The 24,858-nt window shown below is 38.0% G+C and overlaps 1 protein-coding gene across 6 annotated transcripts in view; it reads right to left on the bottom strand.

Moving 5' to 3' along the window:
- Positions 1 to 24,858, bottom strand: part of LOC127430221 (neurofibromin-like) — a 174,288-nt gene that overhangs the window by 110,897 nt on the left and 38,533 nt on the right. For 5 of the 6 annotated variants that reach the window (XM_051679820.1, XM_051679821.1, XM_051679826.1 and 2 more), the window contains exons 11-28: positions 22,841 to 22,915; positions 22,600 to 22,731; positions 22,338 to 22,466; positions 20,899 to 21,012; positions 20,672 to 20,751; positions 20,449 to 20,572; positions 11,742 to 11,988; positions 11,485 to 11,558; positions 11,050 to 11,133; positions 8,098 to 8,442; positions 3,720 to 3,859; positions 3,470 to 3,592; positions 3,261 to 3,344; positions 3,028 to 3,144; positions 2,601 to 2,782; positions 1,994 to 2,205; positions 822 to 983; positions 526 to 629 (exon numbers count right to left, since the gene is read on the bottom strand). In XM_051679820.1, the coding sequence (XP_051535780.1) occupies positions 526 to 629; positions 822 to 983; positions 1,994 to 2,205; positions 2,601 to 2,782; positions 3,028 to 3,144; positions 3,261 to 3,344; positions 3,470 to 3,592; positions 3,720 to 3,859; positions 8,098 to 8,442; positions 11,050 to 11,133; positions 11,485 to 11,558; positions 11,742 to 11,988; positions 20,449 to 20,572; positions 20,672 to 20,751; positions 20,899 to 21,012; positions 22,338 to 22,466; positions 22,600 to 22,731; positions 22,841 to 22,915 (2,528 nt within the window). Of the gene's footprint in view, positions 1 to 525; positions 630 to 821; positions 984 to 1,993; positions 2,206 to 2,600; positions 2,783 to 3,027; positions 3,145 to 3,260; positions 3,345 to 3,469; positions 3,593 to 3,719; positions 3,860 to 8,097; positions 8,443 to 8,825; positions 8,879 to 11,049; positions 11,134 to 11,484; positions 11,559 to 11,741; positions 11,989 to 20,448; positions 20,573 to 20,671; positions 20,752 to 20,898; positions 21,013 to 22,337; positions 22,467 to 22,599; positions 22,732 to 22,840; positions 22,916 to 24,858 lie in introns of those variants that run through there. The other variant, XM_051679825.1, reaches the window with a different exon arrangement.

The following is a 24,858-nucleotide window of genomic DNA, read 5'->3' as shown; positions in this document are numbered from 1 at the left end:
ATAAATAAATGCACTGTATTACAGGCTTTTTTAAGTAACATGTTACTTGCGATGAAAGTGTTAGCTAAGATAAACACAGAAAAATTTTTGGCCCCCACCAAGTTTTCATCTGAATAATCTGGCCCCTGCAAGAAAGTAGTTCAAGAGCCCTGAGGTACAGCCTGGAGAACTTCATACGAAGATTCAACATTCATTAAAGGTGAAGTGTGCTTTTTCTGCACCACTACCGTCAACAAACAAAATAGCAAAAATAACTGACTATTTTCAAACCGATTTCCCGATCACTCCCGTCAGCCATTGGCTGAAAAATCCGATGGCCACCCCCAAACTCACACCACTGGTTGAGCCAATGCTGCCGAGTCAGGTCAATGTTTTGAAAGTACAAGTGTTCACACTTCAAGGAAATCAACCTACTAAGGGCTTGCTTATAATGGTTTCTGCATATTAAGCTGGGACTGAAGAATGTATTTAAACAGGCTTAACAGCTATATGGTGAAGCATTAGTTTCTAGGTAGTTAGACATGCCTGGTGGGGTCCACTTCAAAACTAATTTGCTGCCACTCTGGTGTGGTGATTATTCCTCTCAAGAGCGGTTCCAGAAGCTTCTGCAGATAAGCAGCACCATACACCTGCAAAAACCATGGAATACAAATGTAGAAGGCATTTAAAAGAACTTATGAGTCAAGACAGATACACATTTGAGGCTCTCTGACATTAATTGCAGAATCTTATAGGGAATCAGATTTCAATTGAGTTTACCACACTATAACATCCCCTTTCTGCATGCAACTTGGGCTATGAGTGACAGCGTTTCATGTTACCTTAAAACAAAAGGTCATGATCTTGCTAGCCAGGCTATTGCCTCTGAAGAGTGTTTGCATGGAGTCAGCCAGCTCCACCTCTTTTGAGAACATGTTCCACAGCAGTTGATAAAGCAGATGTCGAGAGTCGAACAGTGTCACCAACACCCTGGCCAGCTCATCCTGCAGATCAGAACATTAAACACAACTCCTCTACCATGAACAATAACCAAACACATACAATGTATTGCTCTTCATCCACAAAACAGAGTTAAGCCCTGTTTACACTAAAAACGATGCAATAAAATGACAATTTGACAAGTACAAGTCTGATTCGCAAATTTTTGTAATTCTCAGAAAACTGTTCAGATTCCTGAATGAAACTGTCAAGAAAATGAACCTTGCCTCTGAATTAAAGGTATAGTTCACCCAAAAATGAAAATTATTTTATCATTTACTCACCCTCATGCCATTCAATATGTGTATGACTTTCCTTCTTGAAGAAAATGAAGATTTTTAGAAAAATATCTCCACTCTGTTTGTCCTCACAATGCAAGTTAATGGTGATAAGACCTTTGTAGCTCCAAAAGTCACATAAAGGAAACATAAAAGTAACCCATATGACTCAAGTGTTTAAATCCATGTCCTCTGCAGCGATATAATAGGTGTGGGTGAGAAACAGAACAATATTTAAGTCCTTTTTTACTCTAAATCTCCACTTAAACTTTCAGATGTAAAAGTGAAAGTAAAGATTTAGAGTAAAAGAAGGACTTACATTTGTATCTGTTTCTCACCCACACCTATTATATCGCTTCTGAAGACCTGGATTTAGCCGTTGGAGTCTTATGGATTACTTTTGTTTCCTTTATGTGATTTTTTTGAGGTACAAACATCTGATCACCATTTACTTGCATTGTATGGACCTACATAGCTGAGATATTCTTCTAAAAATCTTTGTTTGTGTTCTGCTGAAGAAAGTCATACGAATATGGGATGGCATGAGGGTAAGTAAATGATGACAGAATTTTCATTTTTGGGTGAAATAAGGAGGTCAAAAAGATGCTGTTTGGTTGCATGCAAAAAAATACTGACTTGGTGTGAATAGGCCTTCACCTTCCAATTTAATTTGTTAAAACAAACCCAAATTCTGTTATTTTTAAACTGTAAAAGTTTGATTTGTTGATGCTTCTTACCCATTGGGAGCACGGCACTACATTGGCCAATGCCATGGCGATGGGCAGCTCCCCCTGGTCTCCCATCATGGTGACCAGCTCTACCAATCGCTCAAAGCGGTCAGCCAGCACAGTCTCTGCTAATGTGTCAAACTCCGTCCCCTGCTGAAGGATCTTAGTGAGCACCTCCATGAATGTGGCCCGTGTCTGCAAGTCCTTATGATACCCAAGACCTGTATAGAGATGTAATGCAACATAAAAAGACAATTCAAATTTATGAATGTCACTTTTTAGGAATTTTAATAGTTGATCGTAAAAAAATAATAAGCAATTTTTATTAATCGATAACATTAAAAACATAAATGTGCACATAGCTTATTTTTAACGTCAATTTAAATAGATATACTTAAGAAATGCAAGTATTGGAATTTTTCCTCTTAATAAATTCAGTCTGATCTATTCTAATGTATGTTTAGTATGAATATAATTTGCTTTATTTGCTGTAAATTACATACCATTAATAATAAAGTTAATTACAGATACAACTCCCTCTCAAAGTACTGTGTTGATGTCACTTCATACATCAAAAAGTACAGTAAGCAGCTGTGATAATTTGAGTGCCTCTCACCAATAGAATGCATGAGGCCGCTGTCCACATTAGCGTTGAGTAGGTTGGACATGGCCAGCACTGTACAGTGCCGCAGAGATGCCAGTCGCCTAGACATGCCACGTTTCCTACCCGCCACCTGCTGTCCATCTTCCTCAACTTCACTGCAGTCATTCAACAAGTTCATGAACAGAGTGAAGTACCTTAGAATGGAGAAAAGCAATGGAGGGGTGAGATGAGACTCATTGAGTAATAGAGAGAGACCTGTCAAAAGACTGTCAAAACATGTCAAATTAAGACTTTTGTCGATAGTTCTGACCGGTTATGACAAATCAGGTCTGCACGGAAGAGCTAGCTTTTATCACTCGTCGCTTCATTGTGTCAAACATTGTTAGGACATGGTATAAGAAGAAACTGGAAAAAACAATAGAGAGATGAATTAACTTACTTCAGGAAGAGCTGAGATTTGGCCTCCATGAGTTCCACACCATCACCCTCCTCAGGCTGCAGAGGAAGACCAGCTAACAAAGAGACCACTGCCTCCATACTCGCCTGATCCAGATCCCTGCATAACACATTCAAATGAACAGCGAGCATGAGGTAAGAGCACACTGTAGAACGTTTCCAAAGCAAAGAAGAGCTTATATGGCAGTAAAAGCATTGAAATTATAAAGATCATACCGGGTGAGGCATTTAACATCATCATCTGCTGCTTGATTGGAGGTGCCCATCACCCAGTCAGTAAGGTACTCCACCATTTTATTTCTGAAGCAACATATCAGACATCCAATAAAATCACAATTTGCATGCCAACAAATACATCTGAAACAGTGATACATCATCAAAGGTGACATCTGAAAAACTGAGCATGAATCCAGTAAGGAGTTTACCTGAACTTCATCTCTTGGCAGAAGGAGAGGTCATCCCTGCGTTCCATCATCACCTCCACTAGCTGACACAGTTTGGTTTTGATCTGAATGGCATGAACTACATTTCCTAAAATACGCACATATCTGTAGAAGACATAAAAATGAGAAAGAGGGTCCGAAACAAAACCTGACTTTAAGTATAATCCTGAAATTCTTTTCCCCTAGACATCTACACAAATCCAGCACTGATATGGGCTATATGAGGTCTGACCTGACAAGGTTGAGCATCATGGTCTCAATGCTGGCCTGGCCAAGATGCTCGGAACTTCCTTCAGTGTGACTGTCTAGCAGATTCTTCATAATAGCAATGGTCTGCTCTACAAACAGTGTGTTTGTGTCTGTAATGGGAACCTGAAGAAGAAAGTGACCAAGTTAATGAAAATGACTATCACTAACAGAAAACACCAAATGTGGCATAATGCAGATATGGAATAACATACAAATAAACATGAAATTCAGAAATAACATCGTATTCAATTCATGTAATAACATTCTTTATTAAAATGATCGCTCGTAAAAAGTATTGAGTTGATAGTAAGACTGCATTATCTAGATTGATCAAACAATGTTGTGTCTCGTGTCCAAAAACCATAAATGACAACTTATTAGTGAAAACATTAGAATGTTTGTGAAGTCATTTGTTTGATCTAAGCTGTTTCTATTTAAGTGAATATCATAAAAACTATCAAAAACTGTCAATTTCACCCCAAAATGAAAAGAATATTATATATATATATATATATATATATATATATATATATATATATATATATATATGCAGCCATCATACGGCTCAGGAAGGAGATCTCCTGGAGATGAACGTAGTTTGGTGCGAAAAGTGCAAATCAAACCCAGAACAGCAAAGGACCTTGTGAAGATGCTGGGGGAAACAGGCAGACAAGTATCTATATCCACTGTAAAACGAGTCCTATATCGACATAACCTGAAAGGCTGCTCAGCAAGGAAGAAGCCACTGCTCCAAAACCGCCATAAAAAAGCCAGACAACAGTTTGCAAGTGCACATAGGGACAAAGATCTTACTTTTTGGAGAAATGTCCTCTGGTCTAATAAAACAAAAATGTAACTGTTTGGCCATAATGACCATCGTTATGTTTGGAGGAAAAAGGGCGAGGCTTGAAGCATGGGGGTGACAGCATCATGTTGTGGGGGTGCTTTGCTGCAGGAGGGACTGGTGCACTTCACAAAATAGATGGCATCATGAGGAAGGAAAATTATAAGGATATATTGAAGCAACATCTCAAGACATCAGCCAGAAAGTTAAAGCATGGTCGCAAATGGGTCTTCCAAATGGACAATGACCCCAAGCACACCTCCAAAGTTGTGGCAAAATGGCTTAAAGACAACAAAGTCAAGGTACTGGAGTAGCCATCACAAAGCCCTGACCTCAATCCTGAAAAAGCGTGTGCGAGCAAGGAGGCCTACAAACCCGACTCAGTTACACCAGTTCTGTCTGGAGAAATGGGCAAAAATTCCAGAAACTTACTGTGAGAAGCTTGTGGCAGGCTACCCAAAATGTTTTTCCCAAGTTAAACAATTTAAAGGCAATGCTACCAAATACTAACAAAGTGTATGTAAACTTCTGACCCGCTGAAAATGTGATGAAAGTAATAAAAGCTGAAATAAATCATTCTACTATTATTCTGACATTTCAAATTCTTAAAATAAAGTAGTGATCCTAACTGACCTAAGACAGGGAATGTTTTCTACAATTAAATGTCAGGAATTGTAAAAAAAACAACAAAAAAAAACAACTGAGTTTAAATGTATGTAGCTAAGGTGTACGGTAAACTTCCGACTTCAACACACACACACACACATATATATATATATATATATATATATATATATATATATATATATATATACACACACATACATACAGTTGTGCTCAAAAGTTTACATACCCTTGGAGAATTGGTAATATATGTACCATTTTTAAAGAAAACATGAGTGAGCAGGCAAAACACATTTCTTCTATTTCTTATGGGATTCATATTCAACTGTAGGTTATAACAGAATGGCACAATCATAAAACAAAACATGGCAACAAAGAAAGAAATGAAATGACCCCTGTTCAAAAGTCTGCATACCCTTAGTTCTTAATACTGTGTATTGCCCCCTTTAGCATCAATGACAGCATGCAGTCTTTTGTAATAGTTGTCTATGAGGGCCCAAATTCTTGCAGGTGGTATAGCTGCCCATTCGTCTTGGCAAAATGCCTCCAGATCATGCAAAGTCTTTGGTCGTCTTGCATGAACCGCACGTTTGAGATCTCCCCAGAGTGGCTCGATGATATTAAGGTCAGGAGACTGTGATGGCCACTCCAGAACCTTCACCGTTTTCTGCTGTAACCACTGGAGGGTCAACTTGGCCTTGTGGTTGGGGTCATTGTTGTGCTGGAAAGTCCAAGAGCATCCCATGCACAGCTTTCGTGCAGAAGAATGCAAATTGTCTGCCAGTATTTTCTGATAACATGCTGCATTCATCTTGCCATCAATTTTCACAAGATTCCCCATGCCTTTAGAGCTCACACACCCCCAAAACATCAGTGAGCCACCACCATGCTTCACAGTGGGGATGGTATTCTTTTCACTATAGGCCTTGTTGACCCCTCTCCAAACATAGCGCTTATGGTTGTGACCATAAAGCTCTATTTTGGTCTCGTCACTCCAAATTACAGTGTGCCAGAAGCTGTGAGGCGTGTCAAGGTGTTGTCAGGCTTATTGTAACCGGGCTTTTTTGTGGCATTGGTGCAGTGAAGGCTTCTTTCTGGCAACTCGGCCATGCAGCTCATTTTTGTTCAAGTATCATCGTATTGAGCTCCTTGAAACAACCACACCATCTTTTTCCAGAGCAGCCTGTATTTCTCCTGAGGTTACCTGTGGGTTTTTCTTTGTATCCCAAACAATTCTTCTGGCAGTTGTGGCTGAAATGTTTCTTGGTCTACCTGACCTTGGCTTGATATCAAGAGATCCCTGAATTTTCCACTTCTTAATAAGTGATTGAACAGTACTGACTGGCATTTTCACGGCTTTGGATATCTTTTTATATCCTTTTCCATCTTTATAAATTTCCATTACTTTGTTACGCAGGTCTTTTGACAGTTCTTTTCTGCTCCCCATGGCTCAGTATCTAGCCTGCTCAGTACATTCAAATGAGAGCTAACAAACTCATTGATTATTTATACACTGACACTAATTGCAATTTAAAAAGCCACAGGTGTGGGAAATTAACCTTTAATTACCATTTAATAAACCTGTGTGTGTCACCTTGTGTGTCTGTAACAAGGCCAAACATTCAAGGGTATGTAAACTTTTGATCAGGGCTATTTGGGTGATTTCTGTTATCATAATGATTTAAAAGAGCCAAACAACTATGTGATAATAAATGGCTTCATATGATCACTATCCTTAAATAAAAGACAGTTTTTTTGCATGATCAGTCATATTTTCAAAATCAATGCCAAAATTTTACAATTTCTGCCAGGGTATGCAAACTTTTGAGCACAACTGTATCTATACACACACACACATACCGATCAGCCACAACATTAAAACCACCTGCCTAATTTTGTCTAGGTCTCCATCGTGCCGCCAAAACAGCACCAACCCACAACTGTACAGAGCGGTTATCCGAACCAGTCTGGCCATTCTCTGTTGACCTCTCTCATCAACAAGGCATTTCCGTCCATAGAACTGCTGCTCACTGGATGTTTTTTGTTTTTGGCACCATTCTGAGTAAACTCTTTTTTAGTCACATTACTGTAATGGAAGGGTGATGAATTGTCATGAAAATAATGTTACAAAAGACGTTTTTTTTCACACAACTGGGTAACTAGTACCGCAACTAAAATCAGTTTGTTGTGGAACTATACCCGGTCCGATTAAATTCTAAGCATTGTTTGTCACCTAGGGCACAAAAGCAAACTTTTTTTAAATAAGCTTTGACGTAAAAAATTTGTTGTGTCGGCAACACCTGAACCTGGTACAACAACAGCCGAGCCGACTCACTTCAAAACATAAACAATGGATGTCTCTGTGAAAGATTTTGTTACAATTTTTTTTATGTCCATTGATATACCTGTCCTTCTATCCATTTCAATTTGAAAATAACAACAACTCAAAATAAAAAGTTTTAACGAAGGTTACTAATCAGACTTTTAAAAATGGCTGGTATCGGTTGTCTGATAGCACATATTTCTTGACCAATGAGAAGTGTTGGCTTCCACTTTGCAAGGAAAGTACCACTTCAGGAGCAGGTATTAAACATTTTCCTGGTTTGGTACAGGATTTAGTTCCAAATGGCACTAGTTCATGTGGTGGAAAAACAAGAACCTGAAATAGACTGGAAAAATGCCTAATGCATAATGCATTTTTGGGGGGGGGGGGGGGGGGTATGACCCTTAATGTTTCTTTCTTTTTGAGATTCATCCATTTATTCTCTGAACATTTTAAATGATCATAATCTAAATTAAATAATCTCCACACATTTGATTACAAAATATAGAAAGTGTTCAAATTCTACACCAGAAATGAATCCTACTGCTGCATGTCAGAGGCGGCTCTTACCAGGCCCTGTGTGTCAAAGAATCGCCCGATGCTGTTGCGTAGTTTGGTGAATAGCATGGGGTAGAGCGCTGGACTGAGCTCTAGTCCCACCAGGTCTTTGACGTTGGTGCGAATCTGCACGCCCACCTTCTCATGTGTACAGACCATAAGAGCCAGCAGACGCTCTATGAACCTGTTGAGAGACGTCTCACTGTTCACCTCGCATGAGCCAATGGAAATCATGGAGCCCTTGCGTTCAGCCAGAGGGCCCATGGGAGGACTGTAGGTGCCCAGGCTGGGTGTGCTGCGCTGCTGGAGACACACCCCTCCCAGAGCGCACAAGAAACCTGTCATGTTGATCCACTCCTGTGGACAAAAATAATTTTAAGCAGGGAAAACAGACAAGGAGAAATACGCTACGAAAACAGATTAAATCAGTGTTTCTCAAATGGTGGGTTATGACCCAGAAATGGGTCACATGTCTAGCCTTATAAGGCAACAAAAAAGAAAAATGCAAATAAAAGAATGCTACTAAACATATAACTGTTTAGTTTGGATAGCAAAATAAACAGGCTTTTACAAGGAGGAAGCAAACTGCAGTATTTTGGTGCAAATTCATCTGCTTTGTGTAGTGAATTATTGGGTGCGTGAGCATGAAATCATTGAAAAATAGGAGAAAAACAAATTCTATATTTGAATTTAAAGGAATAGTTCCCTCATAAATTTAAATTCTCTCATAATTTACTCACCCTCATGCCATCCCAGATGCGTATGACTTTCTTTCTTCTGCTGAACACTAGGGCTGGGCGATACGTAAAAAATATTTTAGCGATAATTGCCTTTAAAAAATATCACGATATCCGATTGCATTGTCAACCCACCTGCTGAGGGTCGGTGAATTTTTTTGCTTCATTGATTTTGCTTTAAAAATTTAATTCATTTATAGAAACACAAAAAACTTAAGACATTTCTAAATTCAAAATGCACTTTAAACTAAACGGAAAAAACATTAAAATAACAAAGTGATCAAAAAAATCTTTTCCAAATCCAAACATTTATCTTCTCCAACAGCTCCATTTGCCATATCGCAAACATCCGTCAACAACACCAGATGGAAAATTACTAATAGCCTACAGATTAAGAACTGAAGACAATTATAAATGTAAAGACAATGCTAATCAAAATAAATAAGCCTAATAAATTCCCTTGTGTTCCCAAAATAATGCTGCCAAATGTGTGTTATTATCGAATGTGTGTTTGTATTTTGTTTTGGTTATACATTTAATGCAGCCTAAAGAAAATAAAATAGAACTAAATTTTAGGTTCAAGGTGAACGTGTCTTGTATTACTTTGATTTATTCACTTTCGTCTTTGTTTCTTTAATACAAAGATATATATTACGGAACCTGCAGAGTTGCGTTCACAATGCATGCCAACTGCATGGAAATAAAGCTAATTAAACTAACAGCACCTCCTGAGATGATCAGAGATCATTTGCAGCATTCTCATAGACAACATTATTCTTGAAAACAGTTTTCAGATGAATGAAAGACCTGTTCCAGATTGCACTGCACACCTCTGAACAAACAGCGAATCAGACACAAGCAGTAGCTATGTTTCCATCCAAATTGTGAATTAAATTTATGCGAAAAATCTGAATATCGCAAAAACAATGTGCGGATAAAGACGCTTTTTCATCCCTTGCATTCAAAAGAACAAAATCGTTACTTCCGGGGAAATTGTAGCAACTGTGTGATTCTTATTAATAAAATACTTGCGGTTTAGGACGCGCAGACAAAACACTTTAATAACTCGATTCATGACTGGAAATGAAAGCACGTCACACAGTTCTGGGAGCACTGTGTGTGTGCGTGTTCCTCCATCATGACTTTGTGGTGTGAATATATAAGATATTCTTTAAAAGTATCAATAAACCTGCTCTTCGGGAAAAAGTGCAAGTTTGTGTTTAACTTATTTGCTCTGCGAACTCTATGCAGGCTTTGGATTTTTAGGACACCGGTATTTTAGAATGACCAGGGCAACAAGTCAGTTGCGATAATTGGTCTACTGGTTCGTCCAGTTATGAATGAATTATTCGGTCACATGATTTTTTGATGCGCATCTTGTATTCCTGTTAAATTCAATAGGAGTTTATTCGGTAAATGTGTTTCCATCATAGTTTATGCACATTTCTTCTAATCGAATAAAAAAAATGTATCCATCTCAAGCGAGCGTATACGTTTTCCATGCACATTTTGGTGATTTTATTCGCATCTTGGTGTTTCCATCCAGCAGATTTGATGCAATATCCTAAAATGCGCATAAAAAAGCGTTGATGGAAACAGCTATTAATGGCTTTTCTTTTGTCTGTTCTTAAAAATATAATAAAGTGAGTTTCTGCAAGCGCATGTCTAACAGCATTTCTTGTCACGTGTCACTCCAAGACATCTTGCAGCACGTCGCCCGCCTGTTGCGGGTAGATGAGCAAAATGACCCGTGCATGAAACTCATTTGGACGAGGAACTCGCGAACTGGATTCAGCCTCGTCGCATTTGGTGGGTGGCGGGTGCTAGATTCACACCCTGGTCACTGTTTAATATATTTGGCGACTTGTCAGATCCATGGTTTTGCCATTTCCCGGTATTGTCGATCATGTCTGTTCAGCATCGGGATCTTTGTAAGTCATCGTCAATATCCAATTACATCGTCCTATCGCCCAGCCCTACTGAACACAAAGATTTTTAAAAGAATATCTCAGCTTTAAATCCATATAATGCAAGTGAATGGTGAACAAAACTTTGAAGCACATAAAGGCATCATAAAAGTAATCCATACAACTTCAGAGGTTTGATCCATGTCTTCTGAAATGATCTAATCGGTTTTGGGTGAGAACAGATCAAAATATAACTCCTTTTCCACTGTTCCACAGTTGAGAACCACTGGATTAGATATTATCTGTCCTGATTCAGTTACCTGTCCATCTTCAACTTTGTTTTTTGGGTGGTTGAGTATCTGTTTAGTAGCTTGCTCCCATTTTAAATACGTGTCTTCCCATGCCTGACAAAAACAAAATGGTGAAATCGGAGTCAACTAAAGAAGAGAGGTAGCAAAACAGCTACAATGCATATAAAACCACTTATCTCTTAAGAACAGAAAAAAATTATGGTCAAACTTTTTACAGTATCTGTGTCACTGTGCATTTACATAAGTACAAAGTAATATTGATTAACTACATTTACACACTCTGTAACTGTTTTGTACATCTGCATGTAAATGCATATTGTTATAATTACTACTATAGTAATTAATTTTTGTAACATAATATGTGTAACAGACACTGCTAAAAAAAAAAAAAGTGACCAAAATTATATTTGAAAGAAGCACATAGCGATAAGATTATACAATCACCTCTATGTTTCCAGCTGTAGGGTGTTTTATCCTCCTCAACAAAGCCATCACTCTCTTCTGAAGGGTGTTTCGGCCTAAACGCACAAATGCACATACAGTTTATAGGCTGCTTTATTTTGCAATGAAAACACAAAACTCCTTGTACAAACTGACAAGCATCTGAGTTTGGAAAAAATTTAGCAACACCATTATTAAAGAGCCACAGGTCTACTTCAAGCAAGATGTTCCATTTTCATTGAGGTTTTGGCACCACTAACCTGTAGCCATCATATTGCTGACAGACGCAAGCTCAATGAAGGTGTTGTAGTTGGGAAGGACAGTGTGCATGGGCAGTTCATCCACACTGCAGCGGATGTCTGCCTCCTCACAGAGATGGCGAAAGCAGGACATGGCCACCAGCACAGCCTCAGCGTCAGGGCTCCACAGGAAAGTGTAAAGACACACCTCCAGCTTAGTCTGAGCCTGTCTACCTATGGGGATGATACTGCCCTGCGTAGAAAACTCCTAAAGGCAAACACACACAGACAGACTGGGCTTGCTTTACACTGCATATGAACAATTTTGTTCCATTTTGGGATGAGTTTTTAATTCTGATTCACACATTTCTGTTCCCTTACACAGTAATATGTAACTGACTGAACAATGTTGTTAATTTTAATGCACAAACAAAAAATGTATATATAACAAACAAAAATTGGTTGATGATTAGTGTGATTTAGTCAGAAATCAGAAACTACCACAAAAGGCAAATTTTACGTATAGATTTTTCAAACAGCACATTTGAAAAATAAGGACATAATAATGGCCTAAAGTGCACAGCAGCACAGCTTATATTTTTGATACATGATTTTACCACAGGTGAGGGTATATGCACGATATGAAGTGTAATTTGATAAAAGACATAAATGTTCAATACATTGTTACAATTACTATTTATAATAACCACAATAATCAAGTCATATACAGGTGCATCTCAATAAATTAGAATGTCGTGGAAAAGTTCATTTATTTCAGTAATTCAACTCAAATTGTGAAACTCGTGTATTAAATAAATTCAATGCACACAGACTGAAGTAGTTTAAGTCTTAGGTTCTTTTAATTGTGATGATTTTGGCTCACATTTAACAAAAACCCACCAATTCACTATCTCAAAAAATTAGAATATGGTGACATGCCAATCAGCTAATCAACTCAAAACACCTGCAAAGCTTCCCTGAGCCTTCAAAATGGTCTCTCAGTTTGGTTCACTAGGCTACACAATCATGGGAAAGATTGCTGATCTGACAGTTGTCCAGAAGACAATCACTGACACCCTTCACAAGGAGGGTAAGCCACAAACATTCATTGCCAAAGAAGCTGGCTGTTCACAGAGTGCTGTATCCAAGCATGTTAACAGAAAGTTGAGTGGAAGGAAAAAGTGTGGAAGAAAAAGATGCACAACCAACCGAGAGAACCGCAGCCTTATGAGGATTGTCAAGCAAAATCGATTCAAGAATTTGGGTGAACTTCAAGGAATGGACTGAGGCTGGGGTCAAAGCATCAAGAGCCACCACACACAGACATGTCAAGGAATTGGCTACAGTTGTCGTATTCCTCTTGTTAAGCCACTCCTGAACCACAGACAATGTCAGAGGTGTCTTACCTGGGCTAAGGAGAAGAAGAACTGGACTGTTGCCCAGGTCCAAAGTCCTCTTTTCAGATGAGAGCAAGTTTTGTATTTCATTTGGAAACCAAGGTCCTAGAGTCTGGAGGAAGGGTGGAGAAGCTCATAGCCCAAGTTGCTTGAAGTCCAGTGTTAAGTTTCCACAGTCTGTGATGATTTGGGGTGCAATGTCATCTGCTGGTGTTGGTCCATTGTGTTTTTTGAAAACCAAAGTCACTGCACCTGTTTACCAAGAAATTTTGGAGCACTTCATGCTTCCTTCTGCTGACCAGCTTTTTAAAGATGCTGATTTCATTTTCCAGCAGGATTTGGCACCTGCCCACACTGCCAAAAGCACCAAAAGTTGGTTAAATGACCATGGTGTTGATGTGCTTGACTGGCCAGCAAACTCACCAGACCTGAACCCCATAGAGAATCTATGGGGTATTGTCAAGAGGAAAATGAGAAACAAGAGACCAAAAAATGCAGATGAGCTGAAGGCCACTGTCAAAGAAACCTGGGCTTCCATATCACCTCAGCAGTGCCACAAACTGATCACCTCCATGCCATGCCGAATTGAGGCAGTAATTAAAGCAAAAGGAGCCCCTACCAAGTATTGAGTACATATACAGTAAATGAACATACTTTCCAGAAGGCCAACAATTCACTAAAAATTTTTTTTTTATTGGTCTTATGATGTATTCTAATTTTTTGAGATAGTGAATTGGTGGGTTTTTGTTAAATGTGAGCCAAAATCATCACAATTAAAAGAACCAAAGACTTAAACTACTTCAGTCTGTGTGCATTGAATTTATTTAATACATGAATTTCACAATTTGAGTTGAATTACTGAAATAAATGAACTTTTCCACGACATTCTAATTTATTGAGATGCACCTGTAGTTCATTAGCAAAACTGCAGACTGTTTATAAATTCTAAGTAACGTCGCAACTTGGTGCCTTTATATAGTGTCATATGAATTCTACACTGTAAACCATAATTTTGAAGTGTTAATAATTCAAACATACGAGTACAAAATTGAGGCTATGGGGAATACCCATAATATGTACTCATAATCCCTTGTGCTTTATTTATTTAATTACATAGGGCTTTACTGGTTGTTTAGATCAGTGTTACTATCAAAAATAATTAATAATTATTTCTGTAGTTATTAAGTAATATTTAAATTAATCAATTGAATCTAACTCATTAAAACCTCATATGGGGCTCCAGTAAATGTAGTGCTCTACGTTTAGGAGCATGTTTGGTTATTAGCAATAATTAATAATTATCAAAGATAATTATTAATTATTAAAATCAATAGAACATTGATGAGAATCAATGTTAGCTTTTTAAAATCCTTTAAATCAACAATTATCAAAGATAATCGTTAATTGTTAACATCGATGAAACATTAAAATTAACACTAGCTTATTGATCATTCAAATTCAATCATCAAATATAATTATTAATTATCAAAAATCAATAGAATATTAATAAGGATTAACATTGACGGGGCACCACCCTGAAATCAGGGACTAATAACCAGACAGTAAAACAGTCTCAATATTAGATTGTTTTCTTAGGAAAATCGGCATCCGAAGAATATCGATTTTCCGAAAAAAACAAAACAATGAATGAAGGTTTGAATCCGTGCACTGACATCCCGTCAGCATGACACAGGCGTATGCAAAACAACCCAAAACACTTCTCTTTGTAATATAAACAAAGTTTATTTATGCAGTAATATCAATTAATAATTAATACAATGCAGTCAATAAACTTCCGACTTACAACTACAAACTAAACAGTGACATGATTAGATATGGAAATAAAATAATCCTGTAACACATAAGGTGTGTGTGTGTGTGTGTGTGTGTGTGGGTGTGTGGTTAGTAGAGAGAGAGATGATTAAGTGACAGCCCTAAAGCCGATTTCGCGATAGTGGGAGAGAAAACAGCTGTCAGTTTATCACTCAGAGACGCGGTGGACGGCTCGTAAAAGTCCCGCGTTATTTGACTCTTTAATGGATAAACTCAGTTGCTGTCTCACCCACGATGGCGAAATTGCACAACAATCCAATTTGGTTGGACCACAATACAGCAAAACAAATTCGTGATAATTAATACCCTGAGTATTAATAATGAGCGGACATGGCAATCCGTAAACTGTACAAGCAAAAAAGTTGAAACACAAGAATAACACACTATAATATTCTATCTCTGCCCAGATGTAAACCTCTTACTTGAATCGCACGAGGACACAGGTAGAATGTGTTTTCCTCCGTCCTTTAACTCTGACCAGGTTCCTTGAGGCTCGGGTGATGACGGGAGGCCGTTTCCTCGCTCTGTCGGCAGGCGGTACGGCTGTTGATTCTCGGCGGGCTGGCGGAGAACTCAGAAATGTCGACTTGATTGAAGATGGAAGAGAAATCTTTAATCTCTTCACTACTGTAGGCAAACGGATGAAGATGCGAATTGCTCGGCGGTCTCCTTCGGATCCATTAGAGTGTTCGGTTGAACACAGAGTAATCTCAACTCGTCCAGCGAGATGGAGATTGTATGGCCACAGTTTCAAGTCGGACGTTACTTCCTTGTGCCACGAGGTTACACCGGAGAGCAGCGAAGAGCTGCATCCACACACTGCAAACAAAGTCGCTGGAAGCAACGTTCTGGAAGCATTTCAGAGGTATTTCAACTCCTGATGATGTCATGTTTGAGGGGCGTTCTGTTGTGTGCCTAATCCAAAAGGAGTTGAGAGTTCGATCCTTTAGTGAGCAAGGCTTCATGGATTTGTAGTCTGTTTTGGACTCCCTTTGTTTGATTTTGGCGTGATTTTTATCAGTAAGATTTACGACTTGGAAGGTGGGGGCTTGAGTTAGGTTTTTACAACTGTTAGGCCTGCCTTTGTCTTCTCTCTGAATACATGAGGCCCAACAATTATGTTTCCTTGGTCAAAGTGTTCATATAAATATTTGTTATTAAGAATTCATAGAGGTTTTAGCTCTTTTGTAGTATTAGGTTGTTTTGTTGCAAATATTTGTTTCATGTGATGACACCATTAGGGTGATCTGTGTCCCCTTTGGTCAAGTTGGACCCGGTTATCTTTATCTCAGTTCTCCATGTGCATTTGCAAATCAAGTACAGGTATCTATGCCTTTCTGTGTAGATTTAAGTTTATTTAATGACTGGCCTAGAATCAGTTGTAATATTCTTTATTTGATCTGCGTTATTGTATATCTAAATTTGAGACAATTCAATTAACATTGTCAAGTAGAAACAACAATACTTAAATAGCAAATCTGATTTAAAGGCTTAGATCACCTAAAAATGAAAATTCTCTCATCATTTACTCACCCTGGTTCAATCCCAGGTACAGTTGTGCTCAAAAGTTTGCATACCCTTGGAGAATTGGTAATATATGTACCATTTTTAAAGAAAACATGAGTGAGCAGGCAAAACACATTTCTTTTATTTCTTATGGGATTCATATTCAACTGTAGGTTATAACAGAATGGCACAATCATAAAACAAAACATGGCAACAAAGAAAGAAATGAAATGACCCCTGTTCAAAAGTCTGCATACCCTTAGTTCTTAATACTGTGTATTGCCCCCTTTAGCATCAATGACAGCGTGCAGTCTTTTGTAATAGTTGTCTATGAGGGCCCAAATTCTTGCAGGTGGTATAGCTGCCCATTTGTCTTGGCAAAATGCCTCCAGGTCATGCAAAGTCTTTGGTCGTCTTGCATGAACCGCACGTTTGAGATCTCCCCAGAGTGGCTCGATGATATTAAGGTCAGTAGACTGTGATGGCCACTCCAGAACCTTCACCGTTTTCTGCTGTAACCACTGGAGGGTCAACTTGGCCTTGTGCTTAGGGTCACTGTTGTGCTGGAAAGTCCAAGAGCATCCCATGCACAGCTTTCGTGCAGAAGAATGTAAATTGTCTGCCAGTATTTTCTGATAACATGCTGCATTCATCTTGCCATCAATTTTCACAAGATTCCCCGTGCCTTTAGAGCTCACACACCCCCAAAACATCAGTGAGCCACCACCATGCTTCACAGTGGGGATGGTATTCTTTTCACTATAGGCCTTGTTGACCCCTCTCCAAACATAGCGCTTATGGTTGTGACCATAAAGCTCTATTTTGGTCTCGTCACTCCAAATTACAGTGTGCCAGAAGCTGTGAGGCGTGTCAAGGTGTTGTCGGGCATATTATAACTGGGTTTTTTTGTGGCATTGGCACAGTAAAGGCTTCTTTCTGGCAACTCGGCCATGCAGCTCATTTTTGTTCAAGTATCATCGTATTGTGCTCCTTGAAACAACCACACCATCTTTTTCCAGAGCAGCCTGTATTTCTCCTGAGGTTACCTGTGGGTTTTTCTTTGTATCCTGAACAATTCTTCTGGCAGTTGTGGCTGAAATGTTTCTTGGTCTACCTGACCTTGGCTTGGTATCAAGAGATCCCCGAATTTTCCACTTCTTAATAAGTGATTGAACAGTACTGACTGTCATTTTCAAGACTTTGGATATCTTTTTATATCCTTTTCCATCTTTATATAGTTCCATTACCTTGTTATGCAAGTCTTTTGACAGTTCTTTTCTGCTCCCCATGGCTCAGTATCTAGCCTGCTCAGTACATCCACGTGAGAGCTAACAAACTTATTGACTATTTATACACAGACACTAATTGCAATTTAAAAAGCCACAGGTGTGGGAAATTAACCTTTAATTGCCATTTAAACGTGTGTGTAACCTCGTGTGTCTGTAACAAGGTCAAACATTCAAGGGTATGTAAACTTTTGATCAGGGTGATTTCTGTTATCATTATGATTTAAAAGAGCCAAACAACTATGTGATAATAAATGGCTTCATATGATCACTATCCTTAAATAAAAGACATGATCAGTCATATTTTCAAAATCAATGCCAAAATTTCAAAATTTCTGCCAGGGTATGCAAATTTTGAGCACAAATGTATGCATGCCTTTCTTCAGGAGAACACATTTGAAGAAAATTAGAAAAATATCTTAGCTCAGTAGGACCTTTCAATGCATGCGGATGGTGATCAGACCTTTGAAGCTCCTAAAAGAACAGTCAACATAAACGTCATCCATACGTTCCAGCGGTTAATGTCTTCTTAAGTAACACGATTGCTTTCAATGCAAAAAAGATCAATATTTAGGTAATTTTTAACTATAAAGCATCGCTTCCAGTCAGCAGCAGTATGTGCGTGCTGAATCATGTTAGCAAACGTGGGGCACACGTGCGACACACCCGGAAGAGCTGCGCTGTTTAATTAATTCATCCATTTATTCTCTGAACATTTTAAATGATCACAATCACTATATGTATATATGTTTAAATGTATATGTTTGTATGTATGTATATATGGTTGCATTTTCTTTGCACTGGAAGCTTCTGTCACCATGACAAATTCCTTGTGTGTTTAAGCATATTTGGCAATAAAGCTCAATCTATATTAACTAAATAATCTCTACACATTCGATCAGCAGTATGCACGCGCTGAATCGCATTGCCATGTTCACACGAGAATTGACACACGTGTGACACACCCGGAAGAGCTGCGCTGTTTACCGTTTAGGAGGAACGCTGTACAGAAGCTTTGTTGGTTTTGATCTGTATTTGTATCTGTTTGTTTTTCACAATTGTGCGTTTGTGTGCTTTCCCTGGATATCTCAACCAAGAGAAAAACATGAGATTACGTCCGTAACATGCCAATACGAATTCGTCACACGAGAGACCACTCTCTTGTATGCGTATTCTGCTGCTGACCGTAAGCGATGGTTTATAGTTAAGAAGTACTTAAATATTGATCTTTTTCAAACCAAAAGCATCGTATTGCTTTGAAAGAAATTAATTTAACCGCTGGAGTCATATGGATGATGTTTATGCTGACTGTCTGTGCTTTTTGGTGCTTCAAATGTCAGATCACCATACACTTGCATTTTAAGGACCTACAGAGCCAAGATATTTTCTATTTTTCTTCAAATGTGTTCTGCTGAAGAAAGTCATACACACCTGGCATGGCACAACGGAGTAAATGATGAGAGAATTTTCATTATTGGGGGAATGATCACTTTAATCTACTTCCATCTAGCTAACTTCATTCTATATGAACATAATTACACAAGTTTTGGAGACACCATTACTCAATTTAATTGAGGGAACAAGCTTACTCATTCAATTGAGTCAAGTCAACTTATTAGGGTTTTCAGTGTATATGAATATATACGGTGTATATGAATTTAGGGTCTAAACTAACCACTTCATAAATAATATTTAGGGCTTTCAATCCATAATTTTTTTTTAATCAAATTAATTACAATACATGCCGTTTAATTCATCTAGTTAATCGCACATCAATATTTGCTGAGAAAGGTCCCCAAATAATGATAATTCAATATCAATAAAATGCAATAATTTAAATAATATATAAATATATATATATATATACACTACCGGTCAAAAGTTTTGAAACACTTAATATTTATTTTTTATATTTTTCACATTTTAGAATAATAGTAAAGTCATCAAAACTATGGAATAACATAAATGAAACTATTGGAATTATGTTGTGACTAAACAAAATCCAAAATAAAACAAAACTGTGTTATATTTTATCATCTTCAAAGTAGTCACCCTTTGCCTAGAATTTGCAGACATGTACTCTTGACATTTTCTCAACCAACTTCTTGAGCTATCACCCTGGGATGCTTTTTAAACAGTATTGAAGGAGTTCCCATCTATGTTGGGCACTTATTGGCTGCTTTTCTTTATTATTTGGTCTAAGTCATCAATTTCAAAAACTTTTTTTTTATATTAAATTTTTGTTTTATAATGAAATAAATTAATATGGTGGCACAATTATATATTTGTCTACAAAACTAATTTCAAACATTTAAGCATACGCCTTCAGATCAAAAGATTTTTAAGATCATGAGAAACTTTTCAGTCAAGTGACCCCAAACTTTTGACTGGTAGTGTGTGTGTGTGTGTGTGTGTGTGTGTGTGTGTGTGTGTGTGTGTGTGTGTGTGTATGTATGTGTATATATATATATATATATATATATATAAAATTCTGATTAAAACATTTTGAATTATTGCAAACGAGTAAAGCACTGATTAGACAATACAAAAAGTGGCTTTAGAAGTCAGTGTATTGTTTGTTTTACTCCCATATCAGTATCAAGTATGAGTAATTTGAATGAAAAAAATAAAATAATAATAATAATATTTCTGGATAACTATGTAGCTTTGAAAAGATGTCTATGCAAATTCAGAATGTGCGTTCACCTTGTTCTTGAGGAGGAACTTGTTCCTGCATATGAGAATCTCCCTGAGCCACTTCAGTATCTCTGTACTGTTGATCATTGGATGGCCAATCAGCTTTTTACAGATCAGGAATAACACCTGAGAGCTGAGATGAGAAAAAAAAAACACACTCAAATCATCAACCGATAGTTCATCTGCACAACCTCCTCCAAACAGCTGAGAAATCTCTTCATGTGTTGCCCACCTGATGTCCCAGAAGGTTTCGATGGGTGCATCAGGGTTCCACTGCTCAATGGTTTCTGGTTGATGTAACGCCAAAAGCGCCTGGGTAACAACAAAGGCACCATTAAGTTTCTTGCACTGAAAAAATATCTAAATCATAACAGCTCAGTATATTGAGGAATAACAACCATGAATAAAGATAAATCAGGGGTAACAAAAGAAATCTTACTGAAGAACAGGAGATCTTACCTCCATGGCTTCCTGTGAGAGCTCTGTGCTGTGTGTAAGAGGAACCAGCTGGACCAGACCTTTGATGAGCTCAGTTGTGCTGTTCTGGATTTCCTGACCAGGTTTTCCTGGATTCTGGTGGTGCGAAAACAGTCCGTACAGTAACATTTAATCAGCATTAATTACAACCACAATTCCGAAGAAGTTGAAATAGAATGGAAAATGCTAATAACAATAAAATGGAGTGATTTTTACATTCTATTCACCCTGTGCTATATTGAAAGCAAGTAATAACAAGTTTAGGTGTAGCAAGCACATTTTTCCCCCATTCATCCATTATGCAGGTCTTCAACTGAGCAATTGTAAAAGGCCTTCATAGTCGTATTTTGTGCTTCATAATGCGCCAAACATTCTGACAAAAGGTTTACTGAAGAATTCCTGAGCCCATATCATGATTTCTATTACAGACACATGACAGTTTATAAGACTGAGGGATCTGAGATCACACGTATAGTGGAGAACAGAAGTGGTTTTTGGCGATGCCCTTTACACAGAGATTTAACCAGATTCTTTGAATCTTTTAACTATTTTATGCACTGTAGAGGGTGAAATGCCCAAAATCCTTCCAATTTGTCTTTAAGGAACATTATTCCCAAAGCACTGGATTATTTTTTTTACGTAACTGTTGGCAAATTGGCCAGCTTCGACACATCCTTGCTCTTGAAGGACTAGGCTTTTTTGGATCTTGTATACTATAACATGATGGCCTCACCTGTTTAACATCTCCTGTTTGACATCAGCTTGTTATTTTAACTTGTCAGAGATTGTTATTAGCCCTAAATTGCCCTCTTTTTTAAATTTTTTGGAGCATTTTGCAATCTTCTGATTTGAAATGAGTCTATATTTTCAAAAAAACAAACAAAAAAAACAATTCAATTCATAAGGTAAAATATCAAATAATGTGTTGTTGTAGTGCTTTCAATATAACACAGGGTGAATCAAATTTACAAATCATTACTTCTTGTTTTTATCATCTTTTTCAATACTGTCCCAACTTTTTCAGAATTGGGGTTGTAGTTCTTTCTAAATTTCCTTAAACTAAAATGCAACTCCTAGGCTTAGAAAAGTTACCTAAATAAACTATTTAGGCCTAAATTACAAGCATTCACATCCACTTTGTTACAAAATGATCCATTCTTTTGAAAATGGAATAAATCCACATGTAAGACCCGATCTGGATAATCCATGGATAATTGTTTTAAAAATAATTAAAACAATAAGGAAAGCTTTAGCCAAGAAAAAACCCAAACACAGCTGGATTAGAGCAGCTTATATGAATTAAAGGACCAACAGGTTTTATGTTAACTATTACACAGTGAATTCACAAAAGATACCCAACTTAACTAATTTACCAAAACACACATTATAACATTATATCCCTCTTACTGCTCCATACTCACATGCAGCATTAGTTTGGGGTCGGCGTGAATGAGTTTGACCAGGGCCAGCAGCAGAGAACGGGAGTCAAGATCTGTCGATCTCTCTTTGAACTTTAAACTGGTTGTCATTTTCTCCTTTAAAGTCATACTCTGCAGACAAACACACAACTTTGTTAAGCAAAAGCAAAATACATGACACCTGCTTTGAGTTTGATTAGATGGGCATCAATGCATGTGTGTGTGGTCAATGTGTCTCATCAGGATATAATACAGCTTGTCTTACTGATGTCGTCCTCAGAGGTGGATGTGCACTGAGACTCTGAATCACTCTGCCAAGTGTGTCGGCAAACATGGTGCGCAGTTCTCCTGAGTAACAGTAGATGGCGTCGATCTTCGGCCACCAGTCCAGGTGAGACTAAAGGGAACATGAGTATTGAAGGTTAACATGCAGGAAACGCCCTTAATACTGCAAATAAGTACACTTCTGTAGCAACTATGAACCCATTTTATAAGGTCCTACTTACATTAGTGATAATTTTGTGCAGGGAGTTAACCAGGACGAAATGGAAGGTAGGAGGAGATGTTGAGGCCAGACATACCTAGCAAAGAAATTTGTTTAATAATTCTCTGTTCAGTTAGAGTTAGGGTTAAAATCCTAACACATATACAGGTGCATCTCAATAAATTAGAATGTCGTGGAAAAGTTCATTTATTTCAGTAATTCAACTCAAATTGTGAAACTCATGTATTAAATAAATTCAATGCACACAGACTGAAGTAGTTTAAGTCTTTGGTTCTTTTAATTGTGATGATTTTGGCTCACATTTAACAAAAACCCACCAATTCACTCTCTCAAAAAATTAGAATATGGTGACATGCCAATCAGCTAATCAACTCAAAACACCTGCAAAGGTTCCCTGAGCCTTCAAAATGGTCTCTCAGTTTGGTTCACTAGGCTACACAATCATGGGGAAGACTGCTGATCTGACAGTTGACCAGAAGACAATCACTGACACCCTTCACAAGGAGGGTAAGCCACAAACATTCATTGCCAAAGAAGCTGGCTGTTCACAGAGTGCTGTATCCAAGCATGTTAACAGAAAGTTGAGTGGAAGGAAAAAGTGTGGAAGAAAAAGATGCACAACCAACCAAGAGAACCGCAGCCTTATGATTGTCAAGCAAAATCGATTCAAGAATTTGGGTGAACTTCACAAGGAATGGACTGAGGCTGGGGTCAAGGCATCAAGAGCCACCACACACAGACATGTCAAGGAATTTGGCTACAGTTGTTGTATTCCTCTTGTTAAGCCACTCCTGAACCACAGACAACATCAGAGGCGTCTTACCTGGGCAAAGGAGAAGAAGAGCTGGACTGTTGCCCAGTGTTCCAAAGTCCTCTTTTCAGATGAGAGCAAGTTTTGTATTTCATTTGGAAACCAAGGTCCTAGAGTCTGGAGGAAGGGTGGAGAAGCTCATAGCCCAAGTTGCTTGAAGTCCAGTGTTAAGTTTCCACAGTCTGTGATGATTTGGGGTGCAATGTCATCTGCTGGTGTTGGTCCATTGTGTTTTTTGAAAACCAAAGTCACTGCACCTGTTTACCAAGAAATTTTGGAGCACTTCATGCTTCCTTCTGCTGACCAGCTTTTTAAAGATGCTGATTTCATTTTCCAGCAGGATTTGGCACCTGCCCACACTGCCAAAAGCACCAAAAGTTGGTTAAATGACCATGGTGTTGATGTGCTTGACTGGCCAGCAAACTCACCAGACCTGAACCCCATAGAGAATCTATGGGGTATTGTCAAGAGGAAAATGAGAAACAAGAGACCAAAAAATGCAGATGAGCTGAAGGCCAATGTCAAAGAAACCTGGGCTTCCATACCACCTCAGCAGTGCCACAAACCGATCACCTCCATGCCATGCCGAATTGAGGCAGTAATTAAAGCAAAAGGAGCCCCTACCAAGTATTGAGTACATATACAGTAAATGAACATACTTTCCAGAAGGCCAACAATTCACTAAAAATGTTTTTTTTATTGGTCTTATGATGTATTCTAATTTTTTGAGATAGTGAATTGGTGGGTTTTTGTTAAATGTGAGCCAAAATCGTCACAATTAAAAGAACCAAAGACTTAAACTACTTCAGTCTGTGTGCATTGAATTTATTTAATACACGAGTTTCACAATTTGAGTTGAATTACTGAAATAAATGAACTTTTCCACGACATTCTAATTTATTGAGATGCACCTGTATGACAATTATATTACATCTACATTACATATACATTATAATTTTTTTGGTTTTTGATTTACACTGTTCAAATGAAATTTGACTTGCTCAGTATGCCGTTATAGTGATAATCAACATGTCAACATGAAACAGCATTCCCAACCCATTTACTTCCATGATGTGACTTATTTTTGAGTGAAATGTAAGGCGGACCTGATTTTATTCATTAAGAATTGATTGGAAATGGAGGGCTTGAAAAATATGAGTTTGATTGACTTTAAATGTCTGGTTAGTGATCAACTTCAACTAAAAAAA

This window comes from Myxocyprinus asiaticus, chromosome 39, assembly GCF_019703515.2.
Source record: "Myxocyprinus asiaticus isolate MX2 ecotype Aquarium Trade chromosome 39, UBuf_Myxa_2, whole genome shotgun sequence".
NCBI classification, from domain to species: Eukaryota; Metazoa; Chordata; class Actinopteri; order Cypriniformes; family Catostomidae; genus Myxocyprinus; species Myxocyprinus asiaticus.
Note: the sequence above shows the minus strand (reverse complement) of the source record. Positions and strands in the feature narration are given on the sequence as shown.